Below are 25,286 nucleotides of genomic sequence, written 5' to 3'. Positions count from 1 at the left end.
TAGCAGCAAGCACACCTCAATAATAATAACTGCAGCGACTATTCTCTCAGGAACTAAATCGTAAAGAAAGCAACATAACATCCTGTTGGGTTGGTCAGTGATAAATCTTAATTATTCATTAATAATAATAACCGTGTGGCTTCCAATACGGAATGCTTTATCTACAGTTATTGCACAGATATAGTTTCTTACTAAAAATATCAAATAAGTAGCCTTTATTTAAAAATAAACAAACAAATAACTAAAGTATTGTGAGCGGTGTACCCCAGAAAACAGATTGAAAACTGAAAAGACTGAAATATTTACATTTATTTATCAGTTCAGACTGCACCCTTAACTTTTGTTTTGGACTATTGTTTTTGCCATAGAGTAACCGGTGAACAATAAAGTTAGAACAAACAGGATGTGACAAAAAGGGATACACAGGAAAAGCAAGAGAAAGAAAAGGAGGAGTAAGATATTCTCCTTGCCTATACTTTTGTTTTGTGTAAACTATGCTGTGTTCCGATTGAGAAAATAAATAAAACCTCCATTAATGGAACCCTTGCATCACCCTGAATCAACACAAGTACAACATTACATCAACAACAACAGTGGATTCGAATATGGCCAATAGATGTCGCAAAGAACCCGGCAGCATGAAGTGCATTTAACATAACTGTATTCAAACTGAGTACTATTATTATTATTATTATTATTTAGATGTTTCCAGTACTGAAAAAGGTTACACAAGTCTACAGATCTGAAGGGACTAAATATATGCGTACTATATAGTATTTAAATATGTATCATGCACTTCAAATATATGCAATTTATTTATTTAATTATTTTTTTAAAATCATTACCCGAAAAAGATCCAGGTATTTTACATGGTGGGTACCCAGTTCCGGATTTTCTACCTGTGCCGACCTCTAATATATTACAGGAGGTTCGATGGTTAAAGAAAAGGGCTTGTAACCAGGAGGTCCCCGGTTCAAATCCCAGCTCAGTCACAGACTCACTGCGTGACCTTGAACAAGTCACTTAACCTCCTTGTGCTCCGTCTTTCAGGTCAGATGTTGTTGTAAGTGACTCTGCAGCTGATGCATAGTTCACACACCCTAGTCTCTGTAAGTTGCCTTGGATAAAGGCGTCTGCTAAATAAACAAATAAGAATCTCCTCCAGTGGACAACCACGAAGGGGAAAAAAAGATGCCAAGTGCTGTCTTTTTTCCCCACTGAAGGAGACACTTTAAAATAAAGTGACTTAGCAAATATACTGTAAGCTAGTTTTCAGCAAAACAGCCAGAGTTATCTAGACCAGTATCTTCAATCTGCAGTGTAATTGTGTACTTTGATACTTGAATGACTGAGAATCGCATTACTCTATGTGGTATGTTGTGGCAGTTGTAAATGTGGTATCACAGAATATTAGATTGTTCTAAAAGATGCACAGTAACAAATATCAACGAAGTTTATAACTGTAAACCACAATATGAAGCTTCCTTTATTTGTGTAGCAAAAAGTGGTAGCCTATTGAAAAATACTCCACAGTAAATTGACTGTATTTGTAATTACAACTCACAAAGGTTTACAGCTGGCAAATGCTATGTCACTTTGACATCATTATTATTATTATTATTTTTATTATTATTATTATTATTATTATTATTATTATTATTATTATAATGAATAACATTTAGAAAGCAAATGACCACTCTTGTATTTATGTAATGTATACCCTCTTACAGTAAAGACGCATATAAATATGTTTCAAATACATAGAATGGTTTTATAACTTCAAGGGTTAGTATAGATATAGGTCAAGTTTAATGTTTGCAATGGAAAACATGTTTTCCTCAATTGTGACCTTTACGCACAAAAAGAGCAGCATTTGTTTGTAGACAGCTGTTCTTGTATTTCCATCTCAAATTTTTCCGCAACAAAGCAATTACTGTACACAAGAGAAAGACTTGTGCATACATTTTTTAATATTCCCAACACATTTATTTCTACAACTCATTAATTACAGAACTCCTCGCTCAAAACTCATGACTTAAGTCAATCTTTCAGATTTTCAACCATACCTATTATAATCATTTAGCTTTGTGTACTGTAAATTCTTAATGACAATGGAAATTGTGTGAAAGAAAAATTCAGTCTGGCCAGGAGTTTTTCGTTGATACTGTAGTGATTTCTTAAGAAAATCATATGCCATACAGCATCATTCCTTGGCCAAATACACATGACAAACTTTCTTTTTATGTTGCAGTTTATTCAATGTTTATTTTACAGCAGTAGTTATTTAACAAAATGTTATTAATACTGTAAATCCCTGCTACTACTGTTATGCAAAAAAATATCCAGCGGTACCATGCTTAAGAATGAAACTATAAATATAAACTATAAACTATAAATGCTTTAATCCAAAACAGGCTCACTGATAAATTATAAATAATTGAATGGGGTGCCTGGGGACCGCCGACACGTTTTTGCATGTTTTAAGCAAGTTGCAAGGCACTGAACTCATGCCACAAGAATGCAGAGGATTTATGCATTAGCCTGTGAGTCTTTAAAGTTTGCATTTTATTCAGCCCAGTGGTCCCAACTTTCATAACAAACACTTAAGTTTATCTATTAAATCACCTTGTTGTTAGAACAGATGACAAGCAAGGAGAATAACAGGTTTGAAACTTCAAACTGTTTTTGTTTCACCTTGAACAAGCCTTCTGACTGTCATAACCACGTAAGTACTATACTGTACGCAACATCCCACATGCACCAGAGCCTACATGTGCTAGACTATAAATAATGGTAACCAGTGAGTTCACCAAGTGTCCGGACTACAAGATGAAATTGACAAGCTTTTCAGAAACACCTTTTTGAGATATATATATATATATATATATATATATATATATATATATATATATATATATATATATATATATATATACACACACACACACACACACACACACACATATACACATACACACATACATACAAATTGTCGTCCCCCCCCCCCCCTCAAAAGCAAAAAACAATCAGAGTTATCTAGTGTGAGGTTTAAAACAGATCTAACATATTCTGCAGCAGTTCTCCAAGCCTCCACAGTCCTCTCCCAAGTGCCGTGGATCCCAGCTGTAGAAAGTTCCATATAAATGATTTCTAGAAAAGAGGATCCACTGCCACCAGGGAAGGGAATGCGGGGCCTGCCAGCGCAGAGCTATCATCTTCTTAGCTGCTATTAGGCCAGCTAACCAGTTCCATTTCTACTGCAGTGAGAAGTTAAGGGATGAATGAATTCAGTAAAAGCACTGGAGGAGAGCAAGGAATATCCTTCTCCAAAATAGTGGACAAGGTTGAAGAAACCCGAGCCCAGAATGTAACCACATCTGGACACTCCCAAACTTGAGGCCAGAGCGTGCACAAAGGACTGGGAATAAGTTTAATTAGGTGATGCCTACGAGGGGTTAAATGTATTCTATGGGAAAAAATTGGCATCTCTGTGCCCAGGGCACTCCATAGGCAAAAACTGCTGAACGAAGTCTAAGGTAAAAAAAAAATAAGAAAGAAGAACCCGGCAAGTTAAACTGTGGCTGTAAATCCTGGAACATGCGAATGAAGCCATCATTAAAAATATCAGCAGGAATATGTATCCCCCTATTCCTCCGCTGTGGAAAGGAAAAGAGACGGCCACCTGATATAAGTGAATAATTATGAAAGATAAGTGTATGACCATTTTATTTGGAGCTTTGCATGTTTTTCCACAAAGCACCAAACTGTAATTAAATGTGTAATTATGGGACCAAAATGTAATCTGCACTGCCTGAGAGTAATACCTGTATGTACCAGATCTTGAAGCCTATGTGGAAATACCAAATTTTCCTCTAGAGAGCACCATGAGACAGGAGCATCAGGAGTAAACCATACTGTTAGCGGACGCAACACAAAAGCCCAGAAACTGAATTAAAAAATTGGGAATGCTAAACCTCCCAAGGTTTTTTTTTGTGTTGCAGAGTAATGAATTTAATGCGTGGACGCCTTCCTTTCCATATAAATTTTGAAATCATAGTGTGTAATTTATCCCAATAACCTGTTGGGGGAAAGAGTGGAAGCATAGAGCTAAAAAAACTGATGCAAGGAAGTTTGTTCATTTATTACAGAGATTCGAGCTTGAAACGAGTTAGGAAGGTGCATCCATCTGTTTAAGTCTGCCTCCACCTGACTAAAGATGTTGAAGTTATTCAGCGTGGTGGAATGTAAGGAGGGATGAATCTCTACTCCAAGATATTTAAAATGCTTAACCAACGGTATGTTCCGAGGCAAGACAATTCTCCCCATCGCGGCGTTCAAGGGCATTAATGCAGACTTAGACCAATTAATTTTTACCCCGATAATAAACTAAAATTGTCAAAAATCGTTTGTAGGTGGAGGAGTGATTGAGATACATTTTCAACATATAGCTGCACATCGTCTGCATAGAGTGAAATGTGACGTTGAGTAGAATTAACAGTAATAGGTGTAGACATAGTGGACTGGCGGACAGCCTGGGTGAGTGGCTCGAGTGATAAAGCAAATAATAAAAGGGAGAGCAGGCAGCCTTGACGGGTACCTCTGGAAATAGCAAATTGGGAAGAACATTTACTTCCTTTGAGCACCATCGCAGAAGGATTGGCATATAAAACTTTAATCATATTAATAAATTCTGATCCCAAACCCATGTGATCCAATACCGACCAGAGTTAATCCCACCCTAAGCGATCAAAAGCTTTTTTGGCATCTAATGAGAGAACGGCACAGGGAGCATCAACATCCATAGCAGCATGTATAATGTGAAAAAGATGGCGAACATTATCAGATGCCAGACGACTCTTAATAAATCCTGTTTGATCGTGATGTATTAATCTAGTCATATAGGTCTCAAGGCGACGCGAGAGCACTTTAGAGTACAGCTTAGCTTCCGAGTTAATCAATGACAGGGGACGATGGCTCGCACAAGCTGTGGGGTCTTTATCTTTTTTCAATAATAAAGATATGATTGCAGTATTTACATCTCTATAAAATTAACCTCTCTCAATAGCAGTTATCATAGCTAGTAAAAGATCCAACTGAGTCCAGAAAGTAAGAAAAAAATTGGGCGGATTTCCGTTATTACCAGGAGACTTCCCCTGCCTCATGTCCTGCAAAGCATCTTTCAGCTCATCTAGGGATAAAAGGAACGGAATGCAGTGTTTATTTGTTAAGATTTAATGTGTAGATTTAATTGATAATACGTCTGCCTCAAAGGAAGCAAATGACTGGGTCTGCTGCTATTAAAATAATAGTATTGTCTGGCCCTATGAATAACAAATTCTGCACGCTGACTAAATAAAATATTGAGTTATTTTCTGATAAGGTTTAGTTCAACTGCAGTAGTTTCAGAAAAATAATTTTGTCGAGCATGTTCTAAAAGTGCCAATATAGTTTCCATATTATGTACTGTATTTAACTAAGCCGTGATTTGTTAAGTTTCGAGGCAAATAAAGTGGAATTGTCTTTGATAAATCCCTTGACTGAGTCCCATAAAATGCGGGGATCATCAACCGAACCACGATTAAAGCTAAGGAACTCCTCTAATTTAGAATGAAACAGCATCTGGAAGGATTCATTTTGTAAAAATGTGGTATTAAAACATCACTGTGGAGCTCGAGTCATGGTATCAGTTAGTACAAATTTGCAAAAGTTTCCATGGTGATCTTATAATGACATAGGCAAAAGATCAGCAATATGCACTTCAGAGAAATGGGTCCTCGATGCAAATATAAAATCAATCCAAGAAAATGTTTTTTGTCTAGGTGAAAAGAATGTAAACTCTCCAGCTGAGGGATTTAACAAACGCCAAGCATCTACCACACCTAAATCAGAAACGAGCCTCTGCAGTGCACAGGATGCTAAATGCTGCGATCTCCTTTCCTGTTGTCCCAATCCATCAAGAGAATGATTGATTGCCGCATTCATATCAGCGCCACAGATTAAACAGAAGTCAGGCAACTCCAATAGTAATTTAGTCAATGAACTAAAAAAATCTCTATCAAAGGTCATAGGAGCATATACTGAAACAAAAGCTACTTTTTTTTTTACCTGAGATAAAAGTTTTTAAGTATGTCACTCTTCCAGCTTCGTCCCCCTGAGCCCAAAATAGTAAGCTGAAAGTTCTGGAATAATACAATCAGAGCACTCTTAGTTTTGTTTTCTGCAGAAGAGGAGGCCGCTACGTGATAATATTTATTAGCTAACCTAGGAATGTCTTCGTGTTTCAGATGAGACTCCTGAATCATGGCAACGTCTATTTTTTTCCTATGCAAAAAATCCAGATAGCTTCTACGCTTTGTAGGAGAGTTTAGGCCTCACAGGAGAGGGGCCTCGTGTGGAGAAGACTCCAAGTGTATCCAGGAACTGATGTGCATCGGCTGGTGACTGGAACAGACGCGGCTCCGAGTTGTGAATGAGTTTCAAGGTCGCGGGGTAGAGCAGGAAAGCTTGCAGGCCCTGGGAGCGAGCAGCACTGAGAGGCTGAGGGAAGGCCGTGTGGTTCTGCGCTGTATAACTACTGTCGTCTGGATAACATTGAAGTTTTTAACTTTGTCAATGAGACAAGGGGCGGCCTTTCTAGCTGCTTGTAGTATGGTCTGGCGGTCTGTATACCGTAAGAGATTGGAAATGAGCATACAGGGCCTGTCATTTGTTTTGGATCTGTCACTGTAAATACGGTGCACTCGCATGATTTAAATATTTCTGTTTGTCAGAGTTGGAAACCACAGTGAAAATAAGTAATGAACCACATAAGTCATATCTTGACAGATGTCCAGCTCCATTAAAGTCCATTATGGAAAAATAAGCCCCTTCTTTATCACTTCAGTTAAGTGTACCATATGGTACTGCATTCAAAGTAAGGCAAGAGCACCTTGTGTAATATTTCTTTTTAATCCTGGCACTCTTTGTAATCCTAGAAATCAAGTGCCAGAAGGCTAATTTCCAAAGGCACCCAACCAATAACGAGCCAGCTTATAAATCCTGCCCAATGTGTCAATTCTGTTTACTGCAACTCATCTGAGGGCAAAAAGTGTGTAATAGTTGTATCACAATGACATTTGTGACTACGACATCTTTCATATTTGTGAACACATGTTAAAAATGAACAAAATAGCCATTGCACTGATTGTCCCATCAATTCTTTTACTTTGGTCAACTATGTTACTTGCAAATATATTACTCCACAATGTCTTATTTTATGTTTGATAATAACATAACTTTATTTGTTGACAAAAGGGAAGAGAATAATCCATCCCAAATATGTTGTGGAAATGATACTGCTATCTAACCCTATTCTATTCAAATGTAACTGCTTCAAAGTGCAGTTTGTATATTCTGCAATATTAGTTCAACTAAAAAGTGAGTTATTTGACAACAGTTACTATATGTTTCAAGAACTGCATTCAGGGACATGGTATCTGTGTAAAAATGTTTGATTTCAAATTTAAACAGCTTGAACACTTTGTCAAATTGTTACTTACATGTTCGTAACATAGTTGATGCAAAATATAGTTTAGACCGGGATTTATGGCTTGTTATTCACAGGTTTTCTGCTGTTAAGCTCAGCAAATGTGTGTTTTGATGTTTTTCTAATGAAAAAGTTAAAAAGGCACACTAATGGTAGAATGACCCAGGTATATATGTGACCACATCACCATTATGCTTTATAAACACAATTACTGTAGCATGGATATATACAGCACTGGTTAATGTACAAGATGGCCAAAAACCTAGGGAACGCATGTAAAATTAGAAGACCATCTAGTCTACTGTGCTGCAAATTCACGTGTTCATGTGACATGGCATGTGATCCCTTTTATAAGAGTTCACCATCGTAAAAGATGGCATGTGTAATAAAGCATAGTAAAGCACTGTAAATCCCAGAGTTATGTTAAAGCATAGTATAACCATGGAAATGAAGAGGAAAACTGCAACATTTGCATCTATTCCAAATAGAAATAAGAAGTACTGCTAGTGGGTGCCCATGCAATCAGCTTGTCCCTCACAATCAAGACAGTCTCCTAGGTGTTCCTGGAATGGCAACACCACCAAGCTCAAGTCACGGTTTAGTTAGACACACACACACACACCTTGTGATGGGTGCTTGCAAGTCCATCACCTTCTTCAGTTCCACACTTAACGCAGGAGCACATTGTTCCTCTTTGTAGCTGGGTGTCACTTTCACACGAAGACTCCCTCTGCAAGAAATAATAAATAAAGAAATAACAATTGAGAATGAGTGGCTTGTTTACCCCCAGCAGAATCTATACTAACTACAGAATTTCTTTTAAAATAAACCAAGATATTTAAATCATGTCCTTTGCAAATCAAGGAAAAAGCCCTGAAGCAACAATTCAGAGAACAGAAATCTATAATCCAAATTTGCACATGGCCTGGGAGAGCAGTATTGGCCTTTGAACTAGCGTGGGTTGGAGAAGACAATCATCTGAGGATAGTTCACCTCTTTGCATGTCAGTGACCCACAAGTCCAGGCTTTTGTCTCCAGAGTTCAAAAGCTTGGTAACAACCACTGTGTAATCCTCTATGGTGGGTAAAAAAAGGAAACAGACCATTTGCATTTGCTCCTTATGGGTATGTTTCAGTGATGAGTGAACATTGGGGATTTAAATGTGCAGTACAGTAAAGTATAATCTTTTACATCCTGTGCAGAAGCAGTGGCTTGGTCATCTACAAATTAACTGGCAGTAACAAATGAGACTGAACTTTCTAAGCAGGAAATTAATTACATTTAGTTTTCTACAAATAAAGTATCCCAGTAATTGTTTGTTATTATTTGACCATTCAGAAAAAGTAACACTTAAAGAGTAAGTAGTGGGGTACAATGTTACTGTAACTTCAATAAAAACTGACAGTATGCATTTGGCTTTAGATTCCTGATAATATGAATTACTGATAAGACATTTTGTGTGTGTAATATATATATATATTTGTGTGTGTAATATATATACAGTTGTGGTGAAAACTTTACATACCCCCAATGGAAATTTATAATATCTAGAAATTTCTCAAACAAATAATTATAGGAAAAATCTTTTGTAGTAAAAGTTTTGCTTTTTCAGGGGGCAAAGCAGGGAAGTGCATCATTTGACATATGTATATAGTACATGGATGAAGGATATATTTGCATCCTGAGCCATTCGAAAAAAAAGGCATAATGCCACAGTAGCGACATCAAAATGGCATATTCATCTAGAAGACTATAATTGACCTTTGACCAATATTTGACTCCTGTGCACCCCGAGACCACTTTCAAAACACAAAATATCTTGTTCTCAATCACTCGATAACACCCACAATTCATGGTTTTTATAGGCACTTTAACAAATCTCTCTCTGTGAAGATTTACAATCATCCTCCACCAACGGGAGCACCAAACAAGTGAGTGAGACAAATAATCTTCGACTCTGACAGCGACTAAGAAAAAAAAGCACCCCATTGAAACACCTTTTCCTTAAATACGTTATTTTCTGCAGTTCATTATCTACCCAGTTTAATTAACCATTCCTGAATTATCAAAAATAACTCCTGCTCATTTGTATTCATCAAAAAAATCTGGTCATAAGACAGACAAACAACGTGTTTTAACACTAACGTGTCTTCATCAGGTTCGTAATGTTCACGTGGTAGTTGCCACTGTAAAACACTTCTTGGAAGAAAATGGAATGGAGGAAGTGTAATGAGAGTCTGCAGTAAAAACACATTTAGGAATACATAAGTAAACACATATGGGGTTTTGTTGTATAAACATTATGTTGATTTATTTTCCTGTTGTACAATCTCTTTCACATACGGAGCTTCTCAAAGTCATTTTTAGTGTAGAGCTTTTTAAAAAGTCAATGCTTAAGGAGTATGCAGTGTTTTACACATTGTGTATGTTTTCAACATTGCCCCTGTTCCAACCACTTTAAAACAGAGAGAAAAAAAAAATAGTGGGCCCAGTGTTTGTATAAATATAGAAGATGGACCAGCCACATGCCGGTCCACTGTTTGGATCGGACTTCCACCAGACTTCCATAGATATGGATCGGTGTCTGGTCTGGTATGTATCCCTACAGCTTATGGCAGCCTTCTCATATTACCAGTACATAGTGTTAAATCTGTCAATGGGTCATAATTCACTGTATACAGTACAACACAATTGCACTTTCATGGGGATATTTTACTTTTAAAAGACATCACTGCAGTACATTCATTTTCATAGCTTGGCTGTTGTATTTGAAGCTTTTTGCCTTTAAGATGTCAGGGTTGTGGGGGAGTAAGATTGTCTAATATCATACCCTTTCTGATTCATAAACCCAACCTTACATAAGCAGAAAAATATATTTGAAAAACAATAAACTAGAATAAAAATGTCATACATACTGTAAACACAAATTAAATGACTGGTACATTATGGACTATATAACTACTTTAATTAGATAATACAATTCACAAAGCCTTTTCCCCAGTGCTACTGTAAGTGTGCAGCACAAAAGCTAAAGTTCATTAATACAGAACTCTGTAGTTTTATAAAATCAACAAACTAGAAACTTTGACTTCAGAAGAAAACAAGTGCTGTAAACTTGGCACTGAGGTGCTTTGTGACTGTGGTCACAGGGGTTTTAACTGTAGCTGTGCTTACAATTTGATAGGTGCTGCAGGACATCTTTTTTTAAACACATTTTTTTTACAAATTGCTCTATACAGTAACAAGGCTTACTTATTACAACTTCTGAACATTGAACGCAAGTATAATACAAAAGTTGGCCAGGAATTTTCAGGGTTAGAGCTTGTGAATTTTGTGCTTATGACTGGTGAGGGATAAAGACAGCCACTATAGTTAGGCATGGTGCCAACAGGCTTTATGAGAGCTTCCCTTCAAAGCTCTGCACCTCAGTACTGAATTGAAATAAACACTTTCTGACATTCAGTCTTAGGCCTCTCTCTCTCTCTCTCAAGAAGAGACTGACAATAGTGCTGGATTTTGGGCTGGTTGTGTGACAGGCATGAATATCAACTGGAGGGACTGGGACTAAACTCATATATGCTTTCAAATGCCAATGAATTAGCCTGCTGCACCACTTCTAGAAACAGGTGTCAATTGAAGAATTGATAATCAATTAACCTTAACCCTGGTCACGTGCCTTGAAAGGGGTTGGAGAGCCAGTCCTTGGTGGTTCTTTGTGCTTTGTTTGTTCCTGTTCCTGTGTACCAGGATGAAGATTCAGGCCTGCGTGAATAGCCTGGGAGAATGAACCAGATGGATCAACCACGATTATCACTGCCTGTGTAACCGGGATAACTGTTACAATTAGGGTAGGGATTACATTTAAGGGAATTTAAAACCCATCCCAGTTTATTAAGTTTGTGTTAGGAAGAAGGTTCCTGAAGCGGAACCTCCCTTTTAGTGGGAGCAGCGCTGCACCACTGGACGGCAAACACTTGTTTTTAGCTGTTTTACCCACTTTTGTTTTGTGTTTTTGTAATTATGTACACATGTGTGTATTTTCTTCTGCACTAGGGCTACCATTGTTGGTACCCTAGTGGCGGCCACCAACCACTGCAACTGCCTGCACCTCTGTATTAATAAAACCTGGACGTCTGAGCGGCGTTTCAACTACAAACCCTCTGTGTGTCTCTCATTCTCTCAGAGGATACCCACACGTAACACAACACTCCTGTTACAGTGGAAAAATGAAAACCTGTTAAAGCGTTAAACTTATATGCACTAAAGTCCAAAGATAATCAAAAGCGCAAATGTTTATTGTCTTAAGATGGCAGTGGCACATCTTGCTAAATCGGGGTGTGGAAAATCAAAATCATACTGTATATGTTATGCACATTCTAACTTGTGTCCTATGAAAATACAGTAAGTCAGTGATTTTTTTGTAAATCTATATTTATATTCTGGGTTAGGGTTAGCCGGGACGCGTTTAATTTGTCCATTGCCTCTCGTGCAGACCAGGGAAAAATAAAAAAATGCAAGGTACTGGAGGCTACTGAAATGACAGCATGTAAAACATGAAAGTGAATTCCCAAACCCATAGTCTTTATCTGCAGCTGAATCCATTCCGTCCTGCTAAGAGCTGAATTTACTGTTTTAAACCCATAATAAAATGTGTATTGATCAGTTTCCATCAGTACCATTCAGTTGGTAACACAGCATGTGCATCCCACATGCCACAGATCCATCGGTTAAGGGTGTCTTATCTTACCAGGATGGATATGAGAGGCTCCACTGTATAACCCAATCAGAGGCGTAATTTACATGGGGGACATGTACTGCTCAGAATGCCTCTTGTATTCATAACAGAAAAACAACACAAAAAATTTGTGGCAGGAACAAGTAACTGGAAGTTGCAGATTGTCAAAGAGCATGAACTGTCAAAGTACCATCAACGCTGCATTTGGGATTTCTGCAGTGAAGGCAGCAACCATAGTCTCTACACAAGCAGAGAAGGCTTTAGCTTCACTCAAAGTGGCTAATTTTGAAAAGCTGTGGTGGGGTACACCCCGCCCCTGTGTGTGTGTGTATTATTGTTATTATTATTATTATTATTATTTGAATGTATGGTTTGGTGTGTTAAACACCGTTTTATTTGTTATTATTGTTTGACAGCCTGTATGGGGTTAAAATGCCCCATCCAGATAAAACGTGACAATGCGTGGTCAACAGCGAGTCCTTATTGACAAACTGGCTGCCACACGGCTGAGAAAACCTGTGCTGCATGTGGTCGAGGGATAAACTAGGTAATTGATAGCCAGTTAATCTCTCGGCCACAATATAAAAACAAACAGCTTTGGCTGAACATTTGTTAGTGTGTTCAGAGGCGGAATATGAGTCGGGGAGTAAAAGTGAAATGAAAAGAGGCAATTGCTACTCGTGCAGTTTCGGACTACCACTATACTGGTTTGGTTCTCTGTGTGTTTGTTTTGGCCACTGTGCCGTTTTGTTTTGCAAAACTGTTTTGTTTGTTTGAATCCTTTATTTTGTTGTTAAACGGGCGCATCAGCGCTTCAACATCCCAGTATTGTTGTCTGCCTACTTCCTGGTCTGACGTCACCCACAAGCCATCTGGGTCACAGAGGCCTTTCTCAGATTTTGTCTGGATGTGTGAGTAAGTATTTAATTTGTATAACATTTGTGTTGTGTGCAATGCTGTTGTTTAAAGAGCTTCTAATTAATAATTTGATACATTAAAATGCGCTTATACTATGCCTATCAATATTAAGTTTACCCCACTGAAAAAAAATAAAAATAAAATAATGTCCCTTCTTTTTTTTTTTTCTAATAATTTAATCGTTGCCAACCAGTTTTTATCATTTTCTCCCCAATTTGAAATGCCCAATTATTTTTTAGGCTCAGCTCACCGCTACCACCCCTGCGCTGACTTGGGAGGGGCGAAGATGAACACACACTGTCCTCCGAAGCGTGTGCCATCAGCCACCCGCTTCTTTACACTCTGCAGACTCACCGTGCAGCCGCCTCAAAGCTACAGCGTCGGAGGACAACGCAGCTCTGGGCAGCTTACAGGCAAGCCCGCAGGCGCCCGGCCAGACTACAGGGGTCGCTGGTGCGCGGTGAGCCGAGGACACCCTGGCCGACCTAACCCTCCCTCCCCCCGGACGACGCTCGGCCAATTGAGCGCCGCCCCCTCGGAGCTCCCGTCCACGGTCGGCTGTGGAACTCGAACTGGCGACGTCCAGGCTATAGAGCGCATCCTGCACTCTAGCAAGTGCTTTTACTGGATGCGCCACTCGGGAGCCCCAAATAATGTCCCTTCTACAAAAAAATAAATCTGAAATTGTATTGTGTGTTGGAAAGGGAGACTCAGTATTTACATCCTATTGTCATTTTATTCTAACTGGTGAAGTTCTAATTTTAATACAGCGACTGCTATTTTTAATATGTTATTACTTAGTGCCCCAGTCCAATGCGTTCAATTATTATTATTATTATTAGTAGTAGTATTATTATTATTATTATTTTTTATTATTTTATGTGCTAAAACTCTGAAAAGGGGATTCAAATTATTGATAGTACACCATAATACAACCACATTAGATAAAGTAAACTCTTAGTTGGTATTTATGGTGACTGGAATCAAATTTATATTGAACTTACACTTGTTTTAAAGCTTGAAAAAAAACATGGTTAATGATTAGAGTGTGACAATATAAAACAGCATATCTTTCTTAAATGATTTTAATTTATTCTGGAATTCATTTGATTCTCTCCATAGGGTTGATGAACAGAAAGGGCTAAATCTATGAAGTACTTACAGGAATGACAAACAAGAGAATTAATGCACTACATTGCAGAGGTAGAAAGAAGGCAGCTGCAAGATCAAATAAAAGGTGCAAAGTTCCTGTCAGTGATGCAGATAGTGCTGTCGTGGAAGAGGAGCTAGTATATGTACGAGTCTGCCAGAAAGGGCTGGTGACTATGCAGTTTGTGGGGATTCAGTCTGCGGAGAAGGCAGATCTCAGAAGCTACATCTTAACTCATGAGTCAGATTGTCACAGACCCTCTTGAGACTGCTGGCATTAGTGCCTTGCAGGATGCATGGAAGGAAACGCTTGTTGCTTGTGGTACTGATAACCAAACACTGCATTCCACAGTAAGAACCTCATACCAGTGGTCAAGCATGGTGGTGGTGGTAGTGTCATGGTTTGGGGATGCTTTGCTGCATCAGGACCTGGACACCTTGCCATCATTGAAGGAACCATGAATTCTGCTTTGTATCAGAGAATTCTGTCAGGCCAGAAGCGCAGCTGGGTCATGCAGCAAAACAATAATCCGAAACACACAAGCAAGTCTACATCAGAATGGTTGAAGAACAAGAAATTTAAAGTTTTGGAATGGCCTAGTCAAAGTCCAGACCTAAACCCCATTGAGATGTTGTGGCAGGACCTGAACCGAGCAGTTCATGCTCGAAAACCCACAAATGTCACTGAGTTGAAGCAGTTCTGCATGGAGGAGTGGGCCAAAATTTCTCCACGGCGCTGTGAGAGACTAATCAATAACTACAGGAAGCGTTTGTTTGCAGTTATTGCTGCTAAAGGTGGCATAACCAGTTATTGAGTCTAAGGGGGCGATTACTTTTTCACACGGGGGCATTGGGTGTTGCATAACTTTCTTTTATAAATAAATGAAATATGTATCGCATTTTTGTGTTATTTGTTCACTCAGGGTCTCTTTTATCTAATATTAGGTTTTGGTTGAAGATCTGATAACATTCAGTGTCCAAAAAATGCAGAAAATCAGACAGGGGGCAAATACTTTTTCACGGCACTGTATGTCCTAGGGATCCACTGCATGGCCCACCGTTTTGAACAAGCCTTTGCAGATGCCATAAAAAAGAATGCCCACTACAAGAAACTGGATGAGCTGTCAATGGGCTTGTATTATTTTTACCACAACAACCCACTGAACAGAGCAAACTTGATGAACAGCTTATGAGTGCTTGGCATGAAACCACTTGTACCCACTTGAATAGGAGGCACAAGATGGGTTTCCCACTTTCTCACAACCCTTGACCATTTCCTGAGGGTGTACAAGCCATCATACAGCACCTGGAGCAGGTAAATATATACAGTTTTATTTTTCACAACCATTCCTTTTTGACAGTCTTGTTAATATGGATTTCTTTCTTTCACAACATTTTAGATTCAAATCACCAGATGCAGAAGATGTTAGAGGTGACCAGCAAAGTAAGGCCAGGACATATTACAACACTGCAATAGCAAGTGATGTAATTACACTCAGTTGTTTTCTACATGATGCTCCATCTCACTTGAGCAACCTGTCTCAGAAACTACAGAAGACAACGATTAATGTTGCAGAAGTTCATGACTCACTAGTGTCAACCTAAGCTGTGCTTCAAAAACATAAATCCAGGTTTGGTTAAAACATTTTGTATTTATATATTTACATTAAACTAGCATTTTCATCTTTGAAAAAAATGCATATGAATTAAAATCATTTTTATTTTATGTTGAATATTTCAGGCCTGGCCCCATATTGAAGGTTGTCGTTGACAACAGTAGCTTTGAGGGAGTCAGTTTGTCAAGCTGTGACAGAGATACTTCCTTTATATCAGCGGTTTTCAAACTGGGGTACGCATACCCCTGGGGGTACTCGAGCGCTCCTCAGGGGGTACGCGAGAAAATTCCTTTAATGACGGACAACAGATTATTTTTTTTTTTTTTTTACCACATTGTAGTACTTTGCGATTTAGCAAACAAATTAATAATGTTGAATCTCCTTTCAAATAAAACCACAGCCGTACTGGTGTAGCCTACGTTCCCTTTCTGTTAGGCGAGGTTAACTATAAACACCCAACCGGCTGCTGACAGCGAGTGAGCTTTGAGTGCACATGGCTAAATTACATATTTAAATAGCAGGGCGGTGGTTCTGCAGTCTGTAGGCTTAAAAAAAAAAAAAATCATTGTATGATGTTGCTTCTTTTAAAAATGTGTAGTATTTACTAGGTACGTTTACTTTCTGGAGTTTAAATGTTCAGTGTTTGTAGTTTAATCAGTTCAGTGTGTTTTAACTAAGTTTATGTTTTTTTTAAATAACAGTATTATTGAGTCGAGCTGTGACGCCCTACTTAGACAGTGAAATCACTGCGCTGGAGCTAGAGCGTGCACGACTGTGTTATCTTTACTCGCAACAATTTATGTGTTTTTTTCACTATGACTAATTCGTTGAATAACTCCTTTGTGGAGTGATTGCATTAGCCTATGCATGTACCCCGCTAATTATTAGGCTAATAAAAGTAAAAGCACGGTATTATTAAAAATAAACAAATAAATAAATAAATAAATAAATAAATAAATCCCTAACTCCTGGGACTGGGAAGTGTCTGGAATTGGATTCCCTACACCAGACCTATTGCGTGTGTTCATATCATACAGCGAGTGCCCATCAACAAGCTGTCTAGCAGCTGATTAACACGAACAGACAACTGCACTAAACACTTTAACATGTAAGCATTTTGCTAAAAGTCATTTTTGACTGCATGATATAAATGTCACCTTTCTACTTTCATCAAATTAGCTTTTGGAAATATTCACTTCAAAACAATGTGCTTATTTATTCTGGCTGGATTCAATACTGCACAAGACACACATAGCATTTTAAATGTCCAGCTCAAGTGTTAAACACACACACATTCAACGTGTTATACAGTTCTGCATGCTATTTTTTTTAAATGTCTGTATTTGTAAATTTTAAATTGTTTTTATGCAAAATGCCCCGTCTGTTTTCTCTTTACACTTCTGCATTTCTTGGAAGAAATGCGCGACTTTTGCTGAGAATTTCTTTCTGATTTTGTTTTAAATTAGAACCCCAGGTTTTGTTTTTCAAAAGCATAACCTGTTTCTGGACTCGTTTTGCCATACTTATTGGTCTGGATTTTGAAATAATTTTACATAGCATTTTCAGTTTTAATTTAATTTAATTTAATTTAATTTAATTTAATTTATTTAACAGCAGTTTTCCATGCAGCAAATCAAGGCTTATTTATTTTCTTTTAATGACCTGCTTACATTTTTTTGTAACTTGAAGTCCTATTGGTTCATTTTAAAATACAGAATAACATACCCTTGTGTATGGGCTGCATTGTTTACTAATCAGGGTGTAGTTTTACTGAAATCTGTGATTTCACATCTATCACATTGGTAGGTAAGCATTTTAAAAATATATATATATATATATTCAGTTAACATCAATAAGTACTTAAGCCTAGTTATTGGAAAATACCATTTGTTCTTCTGTTTTCATAGGTATATTATGACCCTATCTCAGATGGGGGTACACGGTAGACTAGATTTTTTGGAAAGGGGTACAGGGCCTAAAATGTTTGAAAACCGCTGCTTTATATCATCAAAGGACAAACTATTAGATGAGCTTAAATGCAGCATGGAGAATAGATTTCAGGATGTAGACACTGGAGTATTGTGTGCTACAAAAGTTGTGAACTTCAGCTCTTGGCCAAATTCAGAATACTTTTCAGATATTTATTCAGATTAATTTATTTTAAGAAATATCTTAATTGCATATTGAGAGTCATTTTTACAGGTTACTGTAGTTTACTGTCTAGGTATTGGGGGGGAAAGGTAAGTATGACAATCATGTTTGTTGCAGGGAGTGCATGTGTAGACACCATATATTATCTGGATTTAATATTAGATTAATAAGCAGATTCTGCCAACACGAATATATATATATATATATATATATATATATATATATATATATATATATATATATATATATATATATATATTTTCAGACTTTGGCGATTCAGAAATTAATAGCCTTGTGGAGCACTTCAAGCCAATCTTGGTTTCTTCTGGGGTCAACATAAATGAGATACCTGATCAATGGACAATTCTGAAGTCTAGGATATCCCAGCAGCCCAAGTTAACCCACAGATATTCTGCAGAAGGTTCTTGGCCTCCACGGCCAAGTGTGAATGAGGCTTCAACATAATGAAGCAGGTAAAGAGTGACTGGAGATCAAATCTGAAATGTGATACAGTTTCAGACTTGTTGATGGTTCAGCTGGTTTCACCTGACATAAGAGTTTGACCCCAACCCTGCAGTTGAGCTGTGGCATGCTGGTAGCATCAGACCCAGAAGACCAGAATTTATGGACAGTAGAGAGTGTCATGACAGATCCAGCAAGGAAACACAAGAAGAAGAAAAAGAAGAGACTTTCTCAGAAGTGAATTGGAAGAATAAATTATCTGATTTGGAAGTGACAAATAGCAAATGTCAAGCTAACAGTCAAGGGGGACATGCTTTGAAATGAGTCCCACATTGAAACATGGTTTAGTTTAGTTTTTTCCCCCTAACTCTTTATGACCTGATTAATGGTCACAATTAATGTAACATTCACTTTATGCCACAAAGTCTGTGAATCCTACAAACCCAACCTAGGTACAGATATTATTCGTCTTCCATTGTTTACTGTAAGACTTCTTGCTCTACTAGGTTTCCTGAAGTGGTTTACACAATTAATGTAACATTTACATTGTAATGTAACACTTACACTGTTCCATTAAATGTTGATTTTTTCTGCAGTTTCTTTTGTTCCCTTATTAATATTAAATGCACATTGCAACACATGTTAAAACAGCATTTTTAGTGAACTATCAGAAAACATTATACTGGTGGCTAGTGCATGGAAAAGTTAATTTCAAGCCCTGAAGTGGTATGTAGTAAATTTTCCTAAAGCTTGCCAAGTACCGAATTAAAACCTCATACTGGCCATTCCAGCTCACATTGACCAACGGTGGTGACTTTACGCCACAGAGAAATAAATAATCATGAAAAAATGACTCCTTGCCACACCAGCTATAAAAACGTTGATAAAAACATGATAAAACTGAAATAAACGCAATATGCAGTTTTGTTAACCTGCCCTTCTTCACACTAGAGGGTGTTATCTGACTAAAAACTGGTTTGTTACAGATTACTACAGAAATAATTATTTGTTTATTTAGCAGACACCTTTATCCAAGGCGACTTACAGAGACTAGGGTGTGTGAACTATGCAACAGCTGCAGAGTCACTTACAACAACGTCTCACGGGAAAGATGGAGCACTAGGAGGTTAAATGACTTGCTCAGGGTTGCACAGTGGGTCAGTGAGTGAGCCGGGATTTGAACAGGGAACCTCCTGGTTACCAGCCCTTTTCTTTAACCAATGGACCACACAGCCTCCTATACAGTGTATCACCAGCAGATGAACGTGAACACCAAAAGCGCAAAGATTACATTGAGCTAAACTCATTTTTATATTCTCTAATCATGCTTTATTGGTTCAGAAGCTAAGTTAGTTATGCAAAAAGGGGTTATATGTAAATATGTAATTCATGTTACAGTATAACTAACTACAGTTGCAACCTGGGCATACATCTTTACAAAATACCTGGAAGTGAACTGTGCAACTGTTTTAGAGGTCAGAGGCAGTGTTAATTCTGACTGTAAAAACAAACCCCCATTTCTATACATGTCAGCAAGTCCTGAAATCATCCCCCACTTCAGCATGCAGCAGGTAAATTGAAGTGATTTCACCTTCCCCACTCTTTCTTGAAGACAGGCGTTACAGAACTAATTTATGTCCCTCAAATTAAAGCTGACAGCACCTTGATTCCTAATCAGCTACAGCAAATTGGGTTTTAGCCATTAGGCAACATACCTGAAATCTGAAATGTATTGCAATTGGCTGTTAACAAGGATTTTAACTGGAATGACTCCTTTTATAACTGGTTTAGTTCAGTGTTTTTGCTTCCACACTGTGTGTGTGGGAGAGATAAACCAGATGATGCATTATTAGCAGGGGACCTATTTTATGGGATTTGGTCTCCTTTTTGAGCCAACTGAAAATGGACCTTAAGTGAATCGCACAAGCCTGCTCTTGAACAACTACCACGTGAAGCTAGTAAATGTGCTATTGACTTGCAAGTTCGTACAACACAACAGTGAGTCATAGGTCTTCCAACTGGATCAGGGTAGAACTGGGGATGTAACTGCGGTGAAAACAAATGGCATGCAAATAATGGAGTTACAACAGTATTTGAATGCACATGGAAGATTATAAAGGGACAGCAACCCACTACTCAAGCCTATTTCTGATGCAGGCAGAGGGAAATCCTCACACGCTTACTACACCAAGACTGTGGTTACAGTATCACAGGGCTTTTTTTCAGCATTGTTATTTTTTACCACAGAAAATGTCAAATCACAAATTGCTAAAGATGGTTACCTTTCCTTACATACATTTCTCTACCACAATCACAGGGAATGATAAGGAATAAGTACTGTACAAGACAGTAGCTGAATACCCCACACATAAACTTTGTTTTTTAGGCCTCAGTTCATCTATTCACCAGGCATAAGAAAAGTGAACACTCACTTGGGATACACAGCTTCGTAGAGAAATTTGTCCTCTCCAGCAGCTAGGATGTCAAAGAGTAAGATGTATCCATTTGCAGTCTGAAATATTAAGAGAGAGATGTTAATAATTTAAAAGAACTGTGCACTTAATTAAATGAATTAGCACTCAAGGGACCTTTCTGTTCTGGTATGTTCTAAAAAGTAGTAGAATTCTCTCAGCAATGCCAGCTTCCATAGCTCACCCTCTGTCACACACCACAGGTCCTTCTTTGTAGAAATATAAATAAATAAAAACGTTAACACTGGTTCCCTGAAATAGAAATGTAACCATTACATAATGGGTATTTACCTCCTAAAGACTCGAATCCTGAATATGATATGCCAAAGCTGCTCTCTGAGCCAGTGACACAGTCATGGCCCACCACCATGGGCACAAAAAGACTGCGCTCACAGATCTCATCGTCACATTTCCTCAAGGTCGCTGCGTCCACGATTGCAGCAGGATTGAAGTTAATGGTTACATTTCTATTTCTGGGAACCAGGGTTATGATAATAACCCAACGTTTTTATTTATTGAAATTTCTACAAAGGGAGCCTTGGATAATTTTACAAAGAAGGCCCTGTGGTGTGTGAAAGAAAGTGAGCTATGTTCCCTTTCAAGTACGAAATGTAACCATTACCGTATGGGTGAGTGTACCAAAGCTGTCGCAAGGGCATGATTGCAGAACGACTGGAATGCTACAAAGCTATGCCAAGAGGCTGCCTTGATCTTTACCATACGGAACCCCAATAACAAGAAGCTAGGGTGAACAAATTGAGGAAGAAACTCACCTCTAGGCCTGTGTTGTAAGTGTCGATTGGGAAGCTGTGCTTAACACTCTAGTTCCAAAACCAGGGTTTTGAGGACTTGTTGCCATCTCACTCTTTTTAAAATGTGCAACCTGTCTCCTTACTGCTGCCACTAACGTATGGACTTGTCGTACATCCTCCAAGCTTTTCTGAATGCAGAGATTTATATTGTGCCCTGCACAGCTCACACTTGCCATGCTACCACTAAGTAACACAGCACGCTCGCTTGCACAAAGCAAAGACATTGCTCTGCACACGTTGGCCGCGTTGTCATGAACACAAGCTATTACTTTTGTAGCCACTTCAAACTCTGTGTTTATCTGATTGATCGCTTCTGCTAAATTCACAGCTGTGTGTCTCGTAATTTTCATGTTGCTAATACTTTTGACTCGAGTTCCCAGTTTTGCTTAATGTGCAGGTGAATTAAAAATGCTTCTTCTGCCATGCTTGTCCATACGTCGGTAGTGATGGACACTGAATTACACTAATGACTCAAATCCTGTCTAAGCTTTTCCTCTGCACATTTGTGATCCAGAGTAATGAATTTGGAGATTGTCTTTCGACAAGGCATTTCATAGCCCAGAGCAAGATTCACAAATCAGATTTTTAAATGCAGCTCCCTCTACTATCCTGACAGGTCTGACATCATGTGTGACAATATCCACTATCAGGCCTGTTATTTATTTTGCTCTGACGCTTTTTGGATCAACTTGCTTTCCAAAATAAGCTGTCGCTGAAGGTGTAGCTTCCTTTTGTTTTTTACTTGTGTTCCCGCTGTCGTATTTTGTTGGGTGCCATCTTACTAAATGATCCCGCAGGTTGGTGGTATTGCCACAGAATCTCATTAAAGTCCACAAACAGCGCATTTTACCTTTACATTTTTTCTCTTGTAAAAAACTTCCAAACATCTGACGGCATTATTTAAAATTAAATTAAATCGACAATTTAACTAGCAAAATCTGATCCTGAAATGCAGCCTCTCTCTAGTCTTTTCTGTAGGTTTTTTTTTTTTTTTGTCATGTTTACTCTGAAAATGTACGTGATGCGTAGTGGGTGGGGAGGTTTTTTTTATTATTATTATTTAAAGGAATCAAAGGAAAGGCAAGTAATAAGAGTGTAGATTAAAATTTTGCTGTTCGTAATAGCTAAAATAGCGTCCTATATTAGGCGCCTGTACCAGCGTTGCAATTGAAGCCTCTACCAGCGGAAATTGGGCCTTCTCCACATCGTGCCCCTATATAGGGTGTCCATAGACCAGTAAACAGCAGGAGCTGTATCCAGGTGACCCCAGGACAACCACTCCGTCAGTACCCACACAAGACTGAGGGAAGCCTGCTTGTTAGAATAGATTAACAGCCTTCGCAATGGTGATACTAAAAAGCTGTCACCAAAACAGTATTAAGATACTGTGGTTGAAATTGCTTAACGCAACAACACCCAAAGCAAGTATCTTGGTCGTGCGCAGTGCTGCTCAGCAGCTTCTCTTGCTGCACATGTGCATGAGCACCACGTTGCAAACAGGCCTGCGTGTAGAATCGGTAAAACAGAAAACACACAAACAGAAAATACTTTATCAACAAAAAACAGTAATAAAACAATTACAAAAATAATAAAACTTGAATCTTGTATGATGCTAAGCGGGAAAAAAAAGAGAATTAAAATAAGCACCAGCCGGAGCTACGCAGCCTGGGGGGAGAGCACAAAGTCAGTCATGTTGCTGTATTCTGGGAAGAAGCGACTCAAGCCGCTGGAAATGTATATATACAGAAGCAACTCATCTAAACAAGGCTCTCCAATCAGGAGATGAGATAGTGAGTGCAGTCTTTTTGTGCCCTCGGAGGCAGGCCATTACTGCGTCAATGGCTCAAACGGTAAATATGGTACGGTAAATGCAATGGAATTTAACTGAGAGAATCACAGAATACAGCAGTATACTGACTGTAGGGACACTTTCTCAAATTTCCATGTGGCCAGTACAGTGAACACGAGCAGCTGGCCAAGTGTATTTTTTTGTTTCTGCACTTGATTATATCATTTAAGCAACACTTTGGATAATACCATTAGCAGTTAGAGGGGGCATGTATGCTACTTTAGTAACACAACTGATGTTTGAACTGAACTAAGGAACATAAATGCATCTAATTCAATTGTTATGCAAGTTCGCATCCAGGGCTATGGTATGCATGACTATCATTACAGTGCATGTAACTGCATGGTTGATGGTATATTTACATGGTTTCAGCCTGATTTGTGCTGTTGTTGTGCAATAAATCTGTGCTCTGATTGGCTGAAACACCTTAGAGCACTGCAAATTCATTGATATGGCCAGAGGTTAAAACAAAGCAGTGATTGACTGACAAGAACATAAGCTTCCCTCATGGAGATGCTATAAAAACTTCTGGTTCCAGGTTTTGTCTCATTTGCCACATATGAGATTTAGACAAACCATAGAGGTCAAAGGCTCAGGAGGGCAGCAGGAGTCTTATTTTCATCCTGGATTTACAGTAGAGCACAAGAGTATTTCACCTACGTAGGTCAAATGAGTGAAATGAGTTTTGTGGGACAGGAGCATATCTTTATTTATATATATATTTTCTTCTCCTGCTTGAGGGAATCCCATGGTGGTTGTGCTTGTCAATACACAGGTGCATTTGCAGAGCTTCAAGGAAAAGGTCACATTCAGCCACCTGCACTTTCAACATCTCATTCAGAAGTTCAAGCTGAAATGTAGGTCAATGCTCACAGAAATCTATATGAATATCATGATACCAGTTTGAATCGTTCATGCAATACATTTGCTCAGAAAAAAAAACAACTGCTTTCCAGAATCTCTCTAATTTAAAAAACATATGTCAACATAAGTGTCAATTCAAAGAATTGCATATTTCAATTAGAAATACTGGGTAACATGAAGGCACAAGAACAAATACTATGAAGTAAGAGAGTCAAAATAGTATTGTAAAATGAAGTCAGGTTTCTATGGAAATATCCACACAAATAGACAAAACAGGCTGAAAAGGTAATCAGACAGCAGCCAAGCCAATTTCCTCTTTCAAGTTCCTGGCTTTAGGCAATCCGCAAGTACAGATACAGATGCCAGCTGTCTGTGCTGTGTCTACAAATATTTTTACAAAAGCGGCATATGGCTTAAAATTAGGATTTATTGAACTCTGGTCATGTAACCTGGCAGAACTCTGTTTATAAAATATCCAGTCCAAGCCAAACTAAGCAGCACCACAATACACAGTGGTGTCCCTTGAACTCAAGACTTGAAAAATCCTGGCCAGGCTTTCATGTGGTAAGGGCAACATTTGAAAAGGGCCCAGTTAAAAACATACAGCAAAGGAGATATATGCTAAATAAGATTTGAATGTTATGGAGAAACCATGATGTGGAATAATAGCAAACAGAGCTATTAGTCAGGTCTACAGGGCTCTGCGGTGCGCCCAATTTAGTTACGTATGCGAC

At 38.4% G+C, this 25,286-nt stretch overlaps 1 protein-coding gene across 2 annotated transcripts in view; it reads right to left on the bottom strand.

Moving 5' to 3' along the window:
• Window positions 1-25,286, bottom strand: part of LOC117409314 (guanine nucleotide exchange factor subunit RIC1-like) — a 116,609-nt gene that overhangs the window by 38,806 nt on the left and 52,517 nt on the right. For both annotated transcript variants that reach the window (XM_034015153.3, XM_034015152.3), the window contains exons 3-4: window positions 20,989-21,068; window positions 8,148-8,255 (exon numbers count right to left, since the gene is read on the bottom strand). In XM_034015153.3, the coding sequence (XP_033871044.2) occupies window positions 8,148-8,255; window positions 20,989-21,068 (188 nt within the window). The remainder of the gene's footprint in view (window positions 1-8,147; window positions 8,256-20,988; window positions 21,069-25,286) is intronic.

Source organism: Acipenser ruthenus, chromosome 2 (assembly GCF_902713425.1).
Source record: "Acipenser ruthenus chromosome 2, fAciRut3.2 maternal haplotype, whole genome shotgun sequence".
Taxonomy (NCBI): Eukaryota; Metazoa; Chordata; class Actinopteri; order Acipenseriformes; family Acipenseridae; genus Acipenser; species Acipenser ruthenus.
The sequence above is the reverse complement of the archived record's forward strand: the minus strand, read 5'-3'. Positions and strand labels throughout refer to the sequence as shown.